Here is an 18,298-nt window from a genome sequence, read left to right as displayed (position 1 = left end):
AAGAAGGAAAGGAATACATTGGTGAAACCATCTGCCCTGTCCCAGTACCCTGTCCAACATGAATTAACCCTATCTACAGTGTATCGACTTCATTGACAAACCGATCCTCCGGCATGTTGTATATTTCGCTCTGGATAAGAGTGTCTGCTAAATGCCGCAAATGTAAATTTCAAATGCTTCACAGTCTACAAACATTTTTTTTTATATCTCCTTGATGGGGAAATCTCAATCCTGTTGTTGGGAAGGCCTTGCATCTGTTGAGCAAGCTACCATTCTTAGTCAGAGAAAGATACATCTCTGTGGCATTTGGGATCATACAGTAGTGGTTACACAATTATTTTAATTAAATAAAATGCTGTTTTAGCTGCATTAGGAATAGGCTATGCTTTATCTTTTTTTGATTGAGAAAGTATCTAAACTATATTGAGTTAAAATCCTAATAATTTTACTATGTACGGATGTTAGTCAGCCCTGTAGTCAGTGTGGAACCTTCTGTCTTTCTTTCTGTACACTTACCACTTAATGTAACCACGTAATAGTCAATAGATACAGATAATAGTGTAATATGAAATTTGTCATATGAAATGTAAAGATTGTTGAATTGTTGTCATCTTTATTAAATAATTTTACATGGGTTCACCCAACTATGGCAATAATTTAAATGTTCAATAATGTCTTGCTACGTCAGAATGTGCAAAAAAAAAAAAAGTATACACAAGAAGTGAGCAACAAGATTCCTGACATCCTTGGCCTCGCGTAAGCTTTCCACCATTAAAGTGCAACTGGCACCATTCTGTGTCTTGTGCAGAGGAGTCCTACAGGATCAATCCTAAATGCAGTCGAGATCCAAAATGGCGGGTCTTGGCACCCAGTTTACCGCTTCCGGCTGACTGACTCGACGCACTTCCGCTATAAACGTCACACCACGCCGTGTAGTACGTATCAACGAATACTATGTAGTTTTTTAGTGCGCATGATAGTTTTTGCTCCGCCCCATGTATGAGTCAGAGTTTTTTTTACGAGCGCTCCAGTAGTGACAGCTCAAAGCTGTCCACGTCAACACTAAATACCGCCATGGACTCCGCGGCTCTGGTAGGCTTTCTGTGATTCTCTCTTTTCATTCAGAAATATTTATGGTGGCCTGAAAGGACACACTTGTTAAAAAGCTTGTTTTGTTTTCTCAAACCCTCAAGTGATACTGTTCGCATAGATTGTCCCAAGAACAAACATTACGGTAAATGTAAACATGCAGTGCTAACATGAGTATTTTAAAGACCTGTAAAGTATTGCATGACGCAGCTAGATATGTCATGGGTTTATATTAGTCGAATGTATGTGCTTTGGAAAATCTAAGCCATGCAGTGATACTTTGCGACCAAAATGCGTGGAAAGGCAGAGGGGGTCTGTAACAGATGTTACTTCTTCCAATATGGCAGAGCAAAAAAAAAAAGTGTCCGTAATAATTTCATTGAGGACAAATCAGTATATTTGCACACGATCAGTATTGTGATCGAGTTGCAATGCTGAGTTTATTGTGTAATGCTGGGGTGGACTTGTAGTAATATAAAGTTGTGTGCAGCAGTGTGGAGTTAAAGTTGTGTGTGTGTGTGCGCTGTGTGTGTGTGTGTGCGCTGTGTGTGTGCGCGTGCGTGCGCGCGCGTGTGTTTGCCTGCGTGTGCGCACTGCCTGGTGGGATGCGGGTGCCACGTCTTCTGTTATGCAGCGGCTCAGTACAGCAGTCTAATTCATTCCACAGGTGGATCCCTTCAGCCCTGCTTTTCTGAGCTGAGAAGCGATTTTTCATTGCTCATTCTTTATTCTTTTGCACTCACTAGTTGACACTTCGGTTTAGCAAATAGATCCATATCCACGCACCACCATCAAGGTTATATATTTTTTTTCCACTCTCACTTCCGAACCAGGCTAAAACTGTGCTCTTTAAGTTTGCCAACATTTGGCAAGCCAACATGTTGAAGCACACAGTTCCAAATGCTTTGTCTAATGTTCATGCAACTATTTGGGGAAAAACAGGTATCCTTCTATGGAGTGTCTTTTTTTATTGCATTTTTAAATGTAATTCTAAAAGTATTTTATTTATGGCATTTAATGAACATCCTACTTCAGTTTTTCAGCACTTCTCCAACATCAGTCCTCCAGGCCCAAGTTCTGTGGTACACTCCGACTCTGAATCAGTGGCAGTCAGTGCATAACAGAACTTTGGTCTGAAGAGATTCTGCGAAATGGATGAGAAAAGTTCCCTGGACCACCTGCTTGCTTCTTCAAACTCATTTTCTTTGTAGTATTCATATTTTTAAGTCTGTATTGATTGGTATATATTAAGTTTAGAAAATGTGAAAAATCATACAAATTGTTTTTCTTTTTAACATGCAGGACGCTTCATTGTACACTGTTAAGGCAGTTTTCATCTTGGACAATGACGGAAACCGACTTCTTTCTAAGGTAAAATGGACATCATTTTTGCTTATTGTCATTTATTTACAGCTGTCCCTATTTTGTGTTTGAAGAAACACAGCATTTAAACATTTTAATTATTTTATTCGTATTCATAATAAAAGAAGGATAAAAGAAAAAAACACACCCTTAAGCCTCACCTTAACTACAATGAATATCAGCTGTAAGGCGTAATCTCGGTCATACACACACACACACACACACACACACACACGCACACGCACACGCACACTCCACCCAATGAACAACATCACCATTAAAGACTATTATTATGTATTAAGTTAATAAAAATAATTGGATTATTAGTGGTATAATTGTGAGTTTTTTTAAATGTTTTTATTATTTGGTGCAGTGTATGTGTAAAATGTGATTTATATTAGATTGTTGTGTGCTTTCAGTACTATGATACAGAGCTGTATCCCTCAATGAAGGAGCAGAAAAATTTTGAGAAGAATGTATTCAACAAAACGCATAAAGCAGACAGTAGGTTTTTCAGGTTTCTTTTTGGCTTTGCGGATGTGTGTGAGTGAAATTAGGTAATACTGACTGTATAAACTACCAGATCATGTAAAAGTATAGCGATTAACTAAATAGTGATCAGTGACTAATGGTACAGTGAAAATAATAGGCTGTTCCTAGGTTGTGTTCAACATGTCTATTTAAATACTTTAGTTGTGGAAATGATACTGCAAGTTAAATAATTAATATCATAACTTCATAAAATATTTCTTCAGGTATGATGTAGTAACAATAAAGGCAAGACTGTTTTAATGTTTTTTAACGTTTCTTGGATGGTTCTAAATTAAACGTTTGAGTTTTTTCCCCAGAAAGAGATGAAGGAAATGTAGTATTCTATTAGTAAACGTTAGGCACGTTTCTAATAAAAACCTTTATAATGTCAAACTGTTTATTTTATACCCACTTTTCCGTATACACCTGACCAGTATGACATTTTGACAGATTGATTTATTCAAATGATTTCCAAATATCTAGAGCATCTAGAAACAAAGTCTCATTGTAATTAGAAATCACACAGTGTTTCTTTCACACCTGTATCTCACATTTCAAGCTAACAACAGGGCAGGGACAACAGTAGTTCCACTCTCAACTGTTTCTCTCTGGGTTATGAATGAAACACCCACACAATAGAAAGTTCCCTTCCAGCCTATAGGGTGATACTGTGGGATATTTTCCCACTCTTTAGTTTCCACCTTTATTTTAAACTCTTATGTCATGATTATAATGCATGACCCACATGTATACTACTCCGTTTTTTCTTTTTAAAGAAATGAAATTGAATAGTGAATCATAGACACTGTTTCTGGGTTTTTTATACTTATCATATTTAAAGCCTTTATATGTTTGTCCCCAGGCAAAGTCAGTGTGTGTGTGTGTTTGAGTGTATGCAGTCTCCTGTGTTATTGAATAACAGCTGGAGCTTCTTCCCTCCTTATGACCTTTCAGATGAAATAGCCTTCCTGGAGGGCATGACTATAGTGTACAAGAGCAGCATAGACCTGTTCTTCTATGTGGTGGGAAGTGCACAGGAGAATGAGGTGAGCCTTTCTATACAACACAAGTAATAAATATGTAATTGTTTACTATCCATAAAATGTTCATCATAATAGATCTGGGTGAAATTTATATTTTTTTTGGTGGAAAGCTTCAGATTAAACCACTGTGTTCATTTTGATTTATGTATCAGTTATCACAGGTCTAACTAATCTTGCATATCCCTCTCTCATGTTTCACAGCTGATGTTGATGGCAGTATTAAACTGTTTGTTTGAGTCTCTCAATCAGATCTTGAGGTTTGTACACCTTCATCACACTATACACTTCAAGTATACAGTTGGGTCCAAAACCTCCAAGCTCTTATTTGTATTTGGAGCTATTTGTATTTTATGAAAATCGATGAACATTTAAATGCTTACAGTGGCTGGCCATGCATTTCACACCTACGCTTTTAGTGGTGTCCTACCTGAGTCAATCCACATTTTAACAGCGATAAAAAAAAACATTAAAACTACAGAAATGCAGTATAAAAGAGCGTCACAGACAGGTATTTTATACAGTGAGAATGAATGCCATTACTAAAGCAAGAAACCCAATGAACACAAATCAAAAATTCTTTTTTCACTGCAGCCACAGCTGCACCACCCGCAATGATGTATGACTCTAGCAGAAGCATCAATATTAAGTGCGTAAAATGGCGTGATTTTCTCTGCACTTTTGAAGTGAATTACGGCTTTTCTGGGGATTTGAAATGATTGTAAATTTTGTGATTTTTGTGCAAATTCTACAGAAAAGAAAACACAAAAGTGTAATTTAAAAAACCTGATAACTGTTTTAAACTGTTTTGGCTGACCTTTCCTTACGATGTCCAGCGTTTCTTAAAATGCACGTCCTGGTTAGTATATCAAAACAAATCAATTTCTTAATTTATTAATAAAAATACATTTTATCTTCTGTCACCCATTGTGAAATGAAAAAACAGCTATATATAGAGATATATTTAAGCTGGTGAACTCTGACTAGAATGCTCTCTGACCATCCAATCAAAAGACTTGAAAATGCTGACATATTTGGATGCCAGTGAGCAGACCTTGGAGTAAACAAATAACAGTTTGATTGGTTGAAGCAACAGCTTCAAGCAACATAGAGTTTATTTTATAAAATGCCCACAGTTCTCCTAGTGCTGGCCTTATGGCAGATAGGTTGCGTTGACCTCTGCAAATATGATTGGATACAAACTACAGCATATACAGACACTGGGGTGTGCTGTGCTATATACAGACATCTAGCTAGATATTCCATGTGATTAAGTATTGACAACAAAAATGATATTAAGCTTTGTATCCACAAAAAGTAGAACAATATTAATGTTAAGTATACAATCTAAATCGACTTCCTCAGCTCATAATTACTATAACGCCTTCATTATGTCATAGACAGCTGAAAAGTTTATAAACAGGATATTCAGATACATTAAAACTTTTCATGACAATTTCTCCAACAGCTAAAAAAGTGCATATAATCTTGTCCTAATTAATAAATATTGTTAACAATGAAATACCAGTAGACTCTTTATTGTTTTTTGATAACAGATTAAATAAAAACTGGTACCTGGACCATCGCACCTTCTTGTTAAATATTATAAAAATAAAGTTTTGTTTTTTTTAAGTAACAGATCTGTTAATGTATTAAATAAATGTCTGCCTTCACATGTAGGAAAAATGTGGAGAAAAGGTGTCTACTAGATAATATGGATGGTGCCTTTCTGGTGGTGGATGAGATCATTGATGGAGGGTGAGTACTTTACTTTAGTACATGAATATGGACCGCATACTAGGGCTGCATGAAATATATTTTTATTTGAGTATTAAATAAAAATGATACTTTTCAGTAAAGAGAAGGAAGTAGTTTGCATTGTGTGAATGAAGGGTATAATAAATGTGTTCTATAAACACCTGGACTGAAATCAGATTGGAGTTACTTTGGAGTTGTTGGAAATTGTGCGAAATTTAGTGAAATTCATTAGGGGAAATAAATGACCAATCAGAAAAAGATGCTTAATGCAGTGACTTTTCCAAACACACACTTTTGTTTTAATGTATTGTAAGTTATATTTTTGCAATATGTTCATGGTATGCATGGTACACTATCATTAACAGACAGTTATTGAGCAAGTTCTTTTCTCAAAAATGGCCTCTGATTCTTTGCTGCTCCTGGTTGACAGGGTTATACTGGAGAGCGATCCGCAGCAGGTAGTCGAGAAGGTCAACTACAGGGTAAGAGCACTAACACAGTGAGGAAAGCAAACACATTTAACAAGCATAAGTCAACATGACCGCTGCAGGCTGTACATGACCTAATGGCAAAAGCGGACAAATGATTTTGAGGTTCTGCTGCAGGCTTTATTTTGGTGAATTATTATTTTTGTAAACAAAGAGGAGTGTTTAGTACTTATTTGTTCAACTATTGTTGAAGGCACTGTGGCAGGCTGGTGAAAAAGTGATTGTGCTACATGCCTTTCACACTACAATAATGATATATAATAATATATAGTTCTCTGATCCTGACATGTTTAATGTATATATATATACACACACACACACACACACACACACACACACACACACACACACACACACACACACACACACACACACACACACACACACTGTTTCAAATATTGATATGTATACTCTTCTACCTTGCCAGTGTTTGTCAGAGCAAGCTTTTGGCTTTGTCATGTTTGATTACATCACGGGTAACATGGAGGGCCAGGCACAGAAGAGCCAGCCTTTTTAACAGAAAAGACCATTTTCCTCTCCACCTCCTTCTCAAAGTTAAAAGAGAAATGGAGAAAACAGAATGGGGAGAGAGAGAAGAGAGAAAGAATATAGGCAGGTAACTGCATGGCGTGGATAAGTGTGTTCTCTTTCTGAAGAAGGAACAACACTTCACAGCAGTGTGTACGTTCTAGCTTGTAGTAGGGGTGTAACGATACACTCTGGTCACTTATTAATGTGCATTATTTTCTATAAAACGAAGTAAATATAAATAGGCACAGACAGATTTATAAACAAAATATACCACAGGTTCACCAGAGCTGTAAAAAAAAAATCATTACATGTAAAAGTTCTCTCAAAAATTCTGATTCAATAAACAATATGTCTGTCCAAAACATTGATCTCGGTAGAGGCAATAAAGCTGCAAAGTCTGCTAAAGTGCAGATTTTCAGTGCTGTAAAGGATAAAGGTACAGGGTGTTGGTGATTGAAAGTACTGGAGCTCTTTTAATCTTATAAAGTGGTTGTGCAACCATACTCTGTATAAAGCATGTTGGCCGTTGTAGATCTATTATACCATCAATCACTAAACATAGTTTAAATAATTGAGATAGTTATTTAATTTTTTTTGGTAATTGAGAATATCAGAATCACAAGATCTTTGTGTGCATATATCTGTCTCTGTTGGCTGTACTTTAGTGACCTCTGGTGTTCAAACAGTGAAATTGCATTACATGCATAATTAATAGGATGTTTGTTGCACATTTTCGTGGTGCTCATCGTCACATCTTTTTTTGCATTCCAATGCATCGATGTATTGTTACACCCCTAGGATGCACTAATTTATACGTGTTTGTAAACTTATCATGACCCAGTCACATTGCTTATATGTCATTAACAGCTGGCGCCTAATACTTCTCAATAATACATGTTCATTCGTGTGGCATGGTGTTTACTTTATTTTAATAACTCTTTGTTATGTAATGTAGTGTTTTCTCATAAATGTGTTAAGGAAATTAGACATTATACACAGAACAATTAGCATATTAATCTTTATATTTCCTGTTTAATATTTTATGCTGTTGAAAGCATATTTGTAATAAAATCTTATTTTTAATTGTAGTTTTAAAAAGTTCTGTTAATTTAAAGGGTCCTATTACCCACAATTCCATTCAACTACCTGCTGAAAGCCATGGAATATTTGTAAATGATTTTGACCTGTGCTTGTTGCCTGTGTACCGTGTGTATGAATATTCTCTAGTTTCTCTCTCAGTATCTCAGTTTTGTCTTCTCTTTCAGACTGATGACAACCCTCTTTCAGAACACAGTGTGGCGCAGGTGAGACAATTGAAAATATGCACGCATTTATAAGCTTCTGTTTTTTTTTACACCTTTATCCATACAATAAATCACACAATGAATGGCTGGTGGTGAAATGTTTCTGAATCACATGCATAGCAGACCATGTTTGTGCAGTCTTAGGATAAATCAGCTGTTATCCATAATTTCCAACTAAACCCTGAATCATTTATTGTGTGGTGTCCTTTACACATTGCCGCTGACTTCCTCTTCACAAATAAATACGATTTTAACTAAGTCAGTGCTGCTGCATGCCACATTTCACTAATACGTTGTCTTTTGTTCATCTTTCTATACAAACTTTGCTCTCAAACCATAATTTATTCAGCATATCTCTGAGAAACTGGCTATCACAACTAATGTAAGTGTATTCATGCTAAAACACACTACATACACACACTATATAACTTAAACGGTTTAGTCACTATTTGCCGTTATACTAACCTCCTCTTTTCTGGAAAGATGTTCCGAGTGTGCATGTGGAAATTGGTTCTTGTTCAGCCAAAAGTTCATCAGTATTGTCAGGTTCTGGTGTAGAGTGAGGAGATCTAGAGTGCATTTAGCCTTCCGTTTCATTTCAAAGGTGTTCAGTAGGGTTAAGGTCTATAGCAGGCCACTCAAGATCTTCCCCTTCAACCTGTGCAAAGCATATTTTCCTTTATCTCGCCCTGGGCACAATAGGCTGTGGCACACTGTCTTGAATCAATGTGTGTTTTTTTTCCCTTGCAATGTGCAGAGTTTAATTATTCCAGTTTTTCAGCAAAACTTGAGTTTCTTGAGTGGTCATTGAGATCTAATTTCAGCATAGATATTAAATCACAGAATATTTTAATATTGGAGTGAAAGTCGATTTATATAGATGTATATAATTTATATGTGCTCATACGCAGGAAGCTTGTCATTTACTCAGGCGCAATGCTGTTATTTAAAGGTTTCCATCCGCCCCCTGGTGGCGAAAATGGTCAAGTCAAGTTTATTTTTATAGCGCTTTTCACAACATATAGTGTCTCAAAGCAGCTTTACAGAAATGAACAGTATTAGTCCATTCTTATTTAATTGTATATCACGTGACAGATTATTTTAATTTGTCCTATTTTCATGTGGTCTGTCATTAGTCGTGTTTCTCACGGTAGTCTTTAACTTGGTATTATTTATGCACCACAATAAAAATATTTTATCTGCTTTCCTGAATCAATTTAATATAAAATATTAAAGTAAAACTTTACTGACTAATGTACATTTTTGTCAAACAAATACATTGGCACTGTATGTAACAGTAAAATAAGATTGTTTTTGTTTGTTTACTTTTACAGGTGTTACAGACTGCAAAAGAACAGATCAAGTGGTCAATACTAAAATAATCTACCTTACCAGTGAGCGGATCGGTAAATGATCTGAAGTGATTCGGGGAATACTGCAGCCATTCAACTTGATTTTTTAATAGAACCCACTAGGCTAATTAATTCTGGTACTAGCTGTAGGTTCAGCTGTGTTTATTGTTAAGCCATTCAGACTTGAATGCTTTATTAAACAGGTTATACTGTGCATATCACTAAGAAAAAGGCTCATTTTCCACACACTTTTAAGTTTGATAGGCACTATCCATGAAGTTCCTTGAATTTAGTAATGTGCACAGTAACAAAGACCTGATTTGCACTGAATATTTTCAGCATGTGCACTAGATGCTAGAAAAAAAAACACAGTTGTGTGATGTAGAATTGTCATTTAAAATAATTTTGTATTTATATTTAAAACTATAAAACTATAATATTTGCGATTACAATTGTAACACATCGTTGTTGTGTTCAACATTTGGTGTATTTATGTGGGTTTTTATTTTTTACAACCTTATTAATGGACTACAAATCTCACTTTATGGGTATGTTTGTCCTGATCTTTAAAATTTAGATAGGAGCCACTTTAACATTTGGCATTGTTACATTGGCTTTTTCTGTAAAAAATTGTCAGGTCTTTTACAATCCAAATATTATATTTTGTCCAAAAAAATAAAAAATTCTTGTTGAGAAACCAAAGATGTTGATAGGCAATGAAAAATCATACTTATGTTACTGAAGAAATAAAATAGCATTATATCCATGTATTGTCTTAACTATAAGCCAATATTATTAAGTTTTTTCTAACGAGAATTTTACATTTTAAGACATGATATTTTAATGCCCTGTAGCCCTACTGCAGGTTGAAGAGTTACATTTTATTATCATGACATGAGTTGTTTTCATTTTGGTAGAAATAGTTTTAATGAGTGATCTGCTATTTTAGAAACACTAAACGATATCTGGAAGTTGTCTCTGGATGTTAATAAATTTAATTTTATTTCAACAGTCTGTTCTCTGTGCTCTTTTCTTGACTAGTCCTTTACTCGCTCTGGTGGGAGGAGAGACGGGAACAAAGGACTGGCCAATTACCTTCGAGCCAGCTTGCATACTTTGCATATTTTATTATTAATAAGGAAGGGGGCGTTTCTCGCGCTGTCATTGGCCACCTAAAGTTTTTGTGATTTACGTTGGAGCGCCGCCCATATTTCTTGGACCAATAGAGTTTTTAAACGAATCTGATTGGCTTTATCCAAAGACGAGGAGCCAGGGCATTATCCCACAGCGGGGTTTTACTACTGCTTTTAGTTTTATCGAATTAATAAAGTTTTATTAGTATTCAAATAAAAGATTTCGTTAGAGGAAGACAAATCGGATATAATTATCTATAATTAAATAATTATAATAACCATATAAATACATATAAATATATAAGAAATGTCCAACTTCTAATATCCTCTGGATTTAGGTCCTAGGTTACAGATTACTTTATGTATATTAATAAATTTAACAAGTTGCAAGTCAATGATATGTGTATATGAATAATTATTTAACAACAATCATCTGCTAGATAGATAGATAGATAGATAGATAGATAGATAGATAGATAGATAGATAGATAGATAGATAGATAGATGACTGCAGAATTTGTGGCGAGATTGAGCATAACGTTTGTAACTTTCATTTATAAATATAATTTCTAAATAAACCCGTTTTTTTTATAAAAAAAAAATAAATAATAAATGCCAGTAACACTGAAATCATATGCGGCTGTCCTTCCTATAAAATAATATACAAAGCAGTGCTTAATTCCTCAAGTCCTTAAGGTGTACCTTGGAAATATTAGTAATAATTCACATTCGGAATATTAAGCGGCTTTACACAAAAAGACAAAAGTCTTCATGGATAATTTAAGTTAATAAAGAAAAAATAAATAAAGATTAATTAATTTTTAAATACAATTTTTCTAATAATTGTTAAAATGAAGAAAACTATCTAAAACGTTAATTAGCGATGGCAGTCGGAAGCTGAGGTTCCAAAAAGCATATTCAAGCAGATAAGTGAAAGAGAGAACAGAGAGAGAGAGAGAGAGAGAGAGAGAGAGAGAGTGACAGTTATATGTATAGTTTGATGCTTGTTTATTTATTTTTGTGTGTCCGTCTATTCTATACATATATTGTCATCTTTCCATGTACATTTAATATTAATAATATTATTAATGATAAATAACAAGAAGAAGAACAACAATAATAATAATCATAATCATTATAATCATTAAAATAATGATATATATATGTATATATATGTATATATATATGTATATATATATGTATATACATATACATATATATATATATATATATATATATATATATATGTATATATATATATGTATATATATATATATACATATATATATATATATATATATATATATATATATATATATAGATAGATAGATAGATAGATAGATAGATAGATAGATAGATAGATAGATAGATATTAGTACTACAACTACTACTACTACCACTACAAGGCAAATCTATCACTATAGCAACAACACTATTCATACTATCTTATATTATGTAACATGTATACTGTTACAATGAATATCTTTATTATAATCTTATATAAGGCATCAACACTTATCACTTGAGGCCTCACATAACATCCTACATCGTGCGCGTGTGTTGTCGTGCGCGCGTGTGTTTTCTTCACAAGGGATTTTGGGAATGGCCCCATCTAGTGGCCAAAAGTGAAATGATCTGTTCTCGGGGATGCACTTATGATTCATTACGTGGTGTATATTTATCATTATTATTTTATTTTAAACTTAAATTTGAGGTTATAATTTAAGTGTAGTGATGTTCACCTAAAAAAAAACTTTCACTCAGTCACCAGTCATGCTCGTATTTTAATTCCATTTCCTTGCGTGCGTTGAGCCTCTGACCAACAAAGCAAACAGGAGAGGGATGTCACACCATACCAATATCCTCAGGAAGGATGCCATAACGCACACATCCAATAGTGTTAAAAGATATCGGACCTATTTCCAGCGGTCACAAGCTGTTTAAAGCAATCGCAGCAAAACAAGACTCACAAAGCAACGTTCCTGTATTGCAGCTGCAAAGACAGCCTGAGCTACATAAACTTCAGTTGCATACATCCACATTTACATTGTATAGGCTTGAAAAAATATGTAAGTACTTTATGGAGATAAACAGTAAAGGGTTACTCTGAGGTGGCCTAAATCAACCCTGATATGATCAGTAAATATTCCATTTACATTTAATGCATTTGCCAGATGAAGTTACGTACAATTGTCTAATTTATACAACTAAGTAACTGAGAGCTAAGAGCCTTGCTCAAAAGCATAGAAATGGCAGCTTTGACTGGGATTTAAACTCATGACCTTTCATTTAGAAGTCCAACTTAACCACTAAGTCACCACTTTCATAATTCCCTTATTACAGTTTTGTTCTCCATGGTATTGTGAAACTTATGGTTTCCATTAACACACCTTCAATCAGATTTGTTGCTAAAGTGCAAACTCTAGGTAAACTGGCAAAAGATGCAGCTCTAACTGAGGTACCCCAAGTGTTTGTTTATCTATAAATAATAAGTAGAAATAAGCTTTTTCACATTTCAGAAAACCTAATCCAATCAGTCCAGGTCAAACTGTCAATGTTCCCAAAAGCAGGAAAATACTTCATCTTGTCTTTGTGTTGTAATGTTTTCAGAGAAACCCAACCTAACTTGACTATAAGCAAAATTTTAATCTAATTCAGTTTTACAGCATCGTATACATAGAAAGTGTTGAGCTTTTTATAAGTTCAGATGTAGATCCACAATGAGCAAAGCAGAGGCTACAGTCATAAAGAAACATTTTCTGAAACAGCATGGAAGAAACCTGGAGAAGAAGAATTCTCAGTTTGGAAGTTTGCTCGCTCTACCGGATGCTGCCTATGACAGATGGCAATCAAGCAAAACTTCAGTACCACAGACAGCGCCTCCTAAACTCCTAGGAATATAGGTAGCAAACTTTTTTTGAAGTGATATCATAATGTGGACTTAATAATAATATTTCTCATTTTGGTTTATGTGATTTTACAAGCAAATAAAAGACATAGACATAGCTTAAAGGTTAGCAGGACCCTGTGGCGGCGTCTCCCTGGTCACTAACAGAACCTTAACCTTTGAGCTCTACCCCTGCCTTTATATACTCTTAATAGATGTTATATAACGACTTTGAACTGCGGTCCTCTATGGTGTCATGTTGTCTCTCTTCCATATGGCATGACTAGAATAAAATGATGTCATGTTGTGTCATAGAGTCAGCTGGTGAATGGCAAGACCTTTGAACTAATCCTCATTTTTCAATGTATTGTACGTCGCTGACGTGCGCGCGGGTACTGGTATGTATGTATGTATGTATGTATGTGTGTGTATGTATGTATGTGTGTGTTTGGCGGGGGTGCATGCGTTTTGCACGTGTCGTGTATGTTTTTAAAAAGGGAGGGGCAGGAATTGTAATGAAAATAATCAACAGCAAAAAAAGGAATGAAATTTTAGTGCATTTGGAAGGTTCTGTGATGCTCATTCTGTATGATTACTGTGTGCATTTTTGACAGTTCATAGACAAATCAAGAAACAGCACTAATCCCAAATTACCAATAGATACCAATTACTTTTTCTTCCTTTATCGCAATTTTATAACTCCTAACGTCTTATAAATCTGTAACTCGATTACTCAGGACTGAGTCCGCGCATATATACGGAGTGATGAGAACACGCAGTGTATGATTGGCTGGAAAGGGTTTAATGAGTCCAATCTGATTGGTGAATAAGAAGACATTGATGGATCGGTCCCTGAACTATTGGTTCTTTTTGAAATGACGTATCTGTCAGAGGGGCATGGCTAAATGTTTGGGGGTGTGGCAAAGTTAGTATGAGCTGTCAATCTTTCGGACCTCTCACACAAAGGACTTCTCAAGCATCACTGACTGTGTTAGAAGAAAGTTTTTAATACAACTTTAAAGCGACGATAATAATAATAATAATAATAATAATAATAATAATAATAATAATAATAATAATAAAAACTAGACCAATTTTATATGGTGGTTTGTATTTATGAAGAGAGCTTAAAAAAAAAATCTGTTAAATAATTTAAAAAGATCATACAAAGAAAGATTTGTATTGCCTACTCTTATCATATGCACTCTATACATACACACACACACACACACACACACACACACACACACACACACACACACACACACACACACACACATATATATATATATATATATATATATATATATATATATATATATATATACATATACATATACATACAAGCAAAACATGTTTATATTCAAATATAAATATTAAAAATATTATTTTATTGATCCGGGCTCATATTTAATATTATTATTATGATTATGATTATTATTATTGTTTTTGTTGTAATTGTTATTATTATCATTATTATTTATGACCCAAAATTCTGCAGAAGCTGCCAGAGTTAGAAATTAGCATTAAGATAGATGTCTGAATTCGTGGCTTCTTTCAGTTATTCCACTCGTGAAGCCAGGCGCTTTCCGTATGGAGGTTCGCCCGGCCGCTCAATGAGAAGCGCTCTGTGTACGCCAGCGCCATTTTCTCGCCTGCTTCTTGTCACAGGCGACGGGCGCCTGGCAGCCTCGCGCGCAGGCCCCGGGAACCACATGGCGCGCGAAGGCCTGTCCGCCAGGCTCGCGTGCCACACGGTCATTTTAAATAAACACGCGGACGCAGCTTGGCACTGCTCGAGCCGCCATCTGCCCAAACAGCGCGGGAAATAAATGGCACAGCCGCCTTGAACAAATAAGCCCAAAACGCAACTGTAGGCCTCAGGCTCGACCCGGGTTAGGGGGAGATGGAAGCGAGCGAGCGGATGGGAAAGAGGACGATTTATCCTCGCACAGAGTAAACATGGAGACAGGTCCCTGAAAATAATGTGAAGGTGGAGTGTTTTTTACATAATATACTGAGAACAGGAAAGTAATCAGGGCCGAGCGGAGCCGAAGTCATTTGGAAAAAAAATAATGAGTAGCGACCTCTAAGTTTTATAATATCTGACTAAAGACTCCGAAAATGGAATATATATATAGTGGTAATAGTGTAATTCTTATTAATATATATAAAAAAAATTATTAAAAAACACCAACGCATGTTTAAAAGTAATACAACATTTGTATTTTTTTTATACAAATGTTGGCCTAAATTTTTTATCTTATTATTCGTAATAATAATTACGCATATTATAAATAATGTTTAATACTACGGTAATATTAGGGAAGGTTGTAGCTCAGCGGTTTAGGCATTGGAATCTGGATCAGAAGGTCATAGTCTCAAAATCCCAGCACCACCAAGCTGCTACTGCTGGGCCCTTGAGCAAGGCCCTTAATCCTCAACTGCTCAGTTGTAATTCGCGCTGAATAAGGGTGTCTGCTAAATGCCATAAATGTAAATACTATAGTTTACGTTATAGTTAATAACCATTTGCATTAGGTGAATTTTTAATAAAATGAATTCATCACAATAGCTTTATTTGCTGCACGATTCAATATATGTTTTAATAATAAATTATATTTGGATATTTGGATATATATATAGTACAACTTTGGTTTGGTGGTTTATTACAGAAATAAAACTGCTCAGAAAAATTAAGGTGCACAGATTAATATGACCACCAGAGGGCGAACGAGTATTAACTTGGAGTTCAAAATCTTCCACGTTCAAGAGCCACTTCAAGATTTCCAGATATTCATTGCGTTTTAGTTCCGTTATATACGTGTTTGCTTATCTTGATCTGGAAATACGCTTTCTAATATTTTTGCATAATGTAACATGCATGCAAGCGGAGTTTGGTGCAAGTGAGTCCAGGACTAAGATTTGCAAAAACACTAATGGATATATTGCATTTACTTTTAAATACTTATATTGTAATTTGTACCTCAATGAAACACTAAAACCTTTAAGCAGACATTAAAGATCTGTAGTAAAAGGAATTATTTAATTTCACTACACGGATTGGTAAAAATGGGACGAAATGGTAGCAAAATTTCTCACTATAGTCACTATATTTTTGTAAATATATCTTTAATCATGCAACAATAAAAAAAAAGGCTTTAAATAAAACTACATTGAAAGTGTGTTTCATATAATGTGTATAATAATTGGTTAAATAACACATAATGTGATCATGTGCACAGCAAATATAATACAAAATGTAAAAATCTGCATGATTTTCTATATTAAATTATGGTAAAGACTCTTTTATTTGAAGCTTGAATGTAGATTGAGTTTATTAGCCTTATATCAAGCCTTCTAACATACAACACAATATTTTCTGAAATTTTGAACTATCTAAATTTTAATATTTATCATGACTAAGAATTGATATAATTGAAATATGCAAATTCTCTCTCTCTCTCTCTCTCTCTCTCTCTCTCTCTCTCTCTCTCTCTCTCTCTCTCTCTCTCTCTCTCTCACTTGCCCGCTCTCTCTGGGTGGTGAAAGACTCGATTGGTTGTTTTAGTGTTGTCACACAAGAGGTGGAGCTTGTGCCTGGACTTGTCCCTTTTGGTCTGTAATTGAGGCAGACAGGATGGCATGCGTGGGTGTGATAGGGCGATTGTGCCACAAAAAGTGAGACTGACAGTAGTGACAGCTCCATTCATTGGCTGTTAGAGTCTAGTCAGCATTAAGGGCATTCAGGGCCACTGGCTGCCTCTGTTGTTGGCCTGTGCAGTCAGCACCTAGTGAGTAAGCATTCAATGAATAGGCTGTGGAGTGACCCTCTGTAGTGCAAAGTGTTGGGGAAATATCTCTGTCAGGACTGAGTCTAATCTCTGATGGCAATCTTAAACTGTGGGCCAAACACACACACACACACACACAAACACACACACACACACACACACACACACTGCATGTTACAATGGCAAATTTTTTTCTTACCCATACAAAGAATTTCACCAATTGATCACCAAACACATTTATTTTTCCATCAAACAAAATACACACTGAATAGCACAATATGTATTTACATAGGTATTATTGTAATACTGGTAAGATTTGCATTAAATTAACACTTAAAGTAGTACATTTTGCCTACTCATTCTATTACATTTCAACAAACATTTACTCATTTTACATACCTAAAGCCCTAAACATTCAGCCTCCACTTCCTTTATCCATACCTCATTCTCATTATTGCATAAAATGTTGTATTTGGCTAATGCGTAATAATGCTTGTATTAAACACAGTTGGATTTTAACATACCTTTACAGAAAGAATAGTTTTTCCTTTTATGTATTTTGGTGTACAAACAATGCCTCCGAAAAGCATTCATCCTCTGTGATTATTTCTCTTTTCATGGTATTGCAACATCAAATTGAAGTAAATCATAAGATAATTTTTCAGCTCATTCCGAAGTGACCCTCTACAGAAATACAATTACATAATTGAATGGTATAAATAATAATAGATGGGTTTTAAAAAAAAAAGGAAGGAAAAAAAACCCTGCTTCATAAGTATCCATCCAACCATCTTTTAACCATTTCAATTAAAACTAGAATCTCTAAATTTGGAAGGTCTCGGAGCTAAAATGGTAAATCAGATTAGTCATGCAATCATGTAGATAAAGACAATGCCATTTTATATAAAGATGTTGGGAGAAAAAATCTAGAAAAGTCTTTAAAAACATTAGCAAAACTTAAAAATTTCTTAGGAGCGATATAAGTGTCTTTCTTTTTATAAATGGAAAGATTATGACACAACCCAGACA

The 18,298-nt window shown here is 34.9% G+C and overlaps 1 protein-coding gene across 5 annotated transcripts; it reads left to right on the top strand.

Annotated features, from left to right (window-relative positions):
* Positions 1 to 938: 938 nt before the first annotated feature.
* Positions 939 to 10,464, top strand: copz2 (COPI coat complex subunit zeta 2). 5 transcript variants are annotated; one of them, XR_014537437.1, is made up of 11 exons: positions 939 to 1,092; positions 2,392 to 2,460; positions 2,871 to 2,955; positions 3,937 to 4,028; positions 4,227 to 4,282; positions 5,703 to 5,780; positions 6,211 to 6,262; positions 6,696 to 6,880; positions 8,065 to 8,103; positions 8,453 to 8,485; positions 9,438 to 10,464. XR_014537437.1 is itself a non-coding variant. In XM_083565655.1 (10 exons), exons 1-10 carry the CDS (start codon positions 1,075 to 1,077, stop codon positions 9,483 to 9,485), a joined length of 570 nt encoding a protein of 189 aa, XP_083421781.1. In that variant the 5' UTR covers positions 1,043 to 1,074; the 3' UTR covers positions 9,486 to 10,464. The 5 variants fall into 5 exon arrangements, 2 of the variants coding, with proteins under 2 accessions (XP_083421780.1, XP_083421781.1); XR_014537436.1 differs by lacking the exon at positions 8,453 to 8,485; XR_014537438.1 differs by lacking the exon at positions 8,453 to 8,485 and having other exon boundaries at positions 6,696 to 6,884.
* The last annotated feature ends 7,834 nt before the right edge of the window (positions 10,465 to 18,298 follow it).

Source organism: Silurus aristotelis (genome assembly GCF_946808225.1).
Source record: "Silurus aristotelis genome assembly, chromosome: 17".
Classification (NCBI taxonomy): domain Eukaryota; kingdom Metazoa; phylum Chordata; class Actinopteri; order Siluriformes; family Siluridae; genus Silurus; species Silurus aristotelis.
This window is presented reverse-complemented; position numbering and strand designations above follow the sequence as displayed.

Bases quoted from the DNA above. Each gene is read 5' to 3' on its own strand.
- copz2 (XM_083565654.1), top strand. From the start codon at position 1,000: ATGAGTCAGAGTTTTTTTTACGAGCGCTCCAGTAGTGACAGCTCAAAG. The intron at 2,956-3,936 runs GTAGGTTTTTCA...ATGACCTTTCAG, and splicing joins CAAAACGCATAAAGCAGACA to ATGAAATAGCCTTCCTGGAG. The intron at 5,781-6,210 runs GTGAGTACTTTA...CCTGGTTGACAG, and splicing joins GATGAGATCATTGATGGAGG to GGTTATACTGGAGAGCGATC.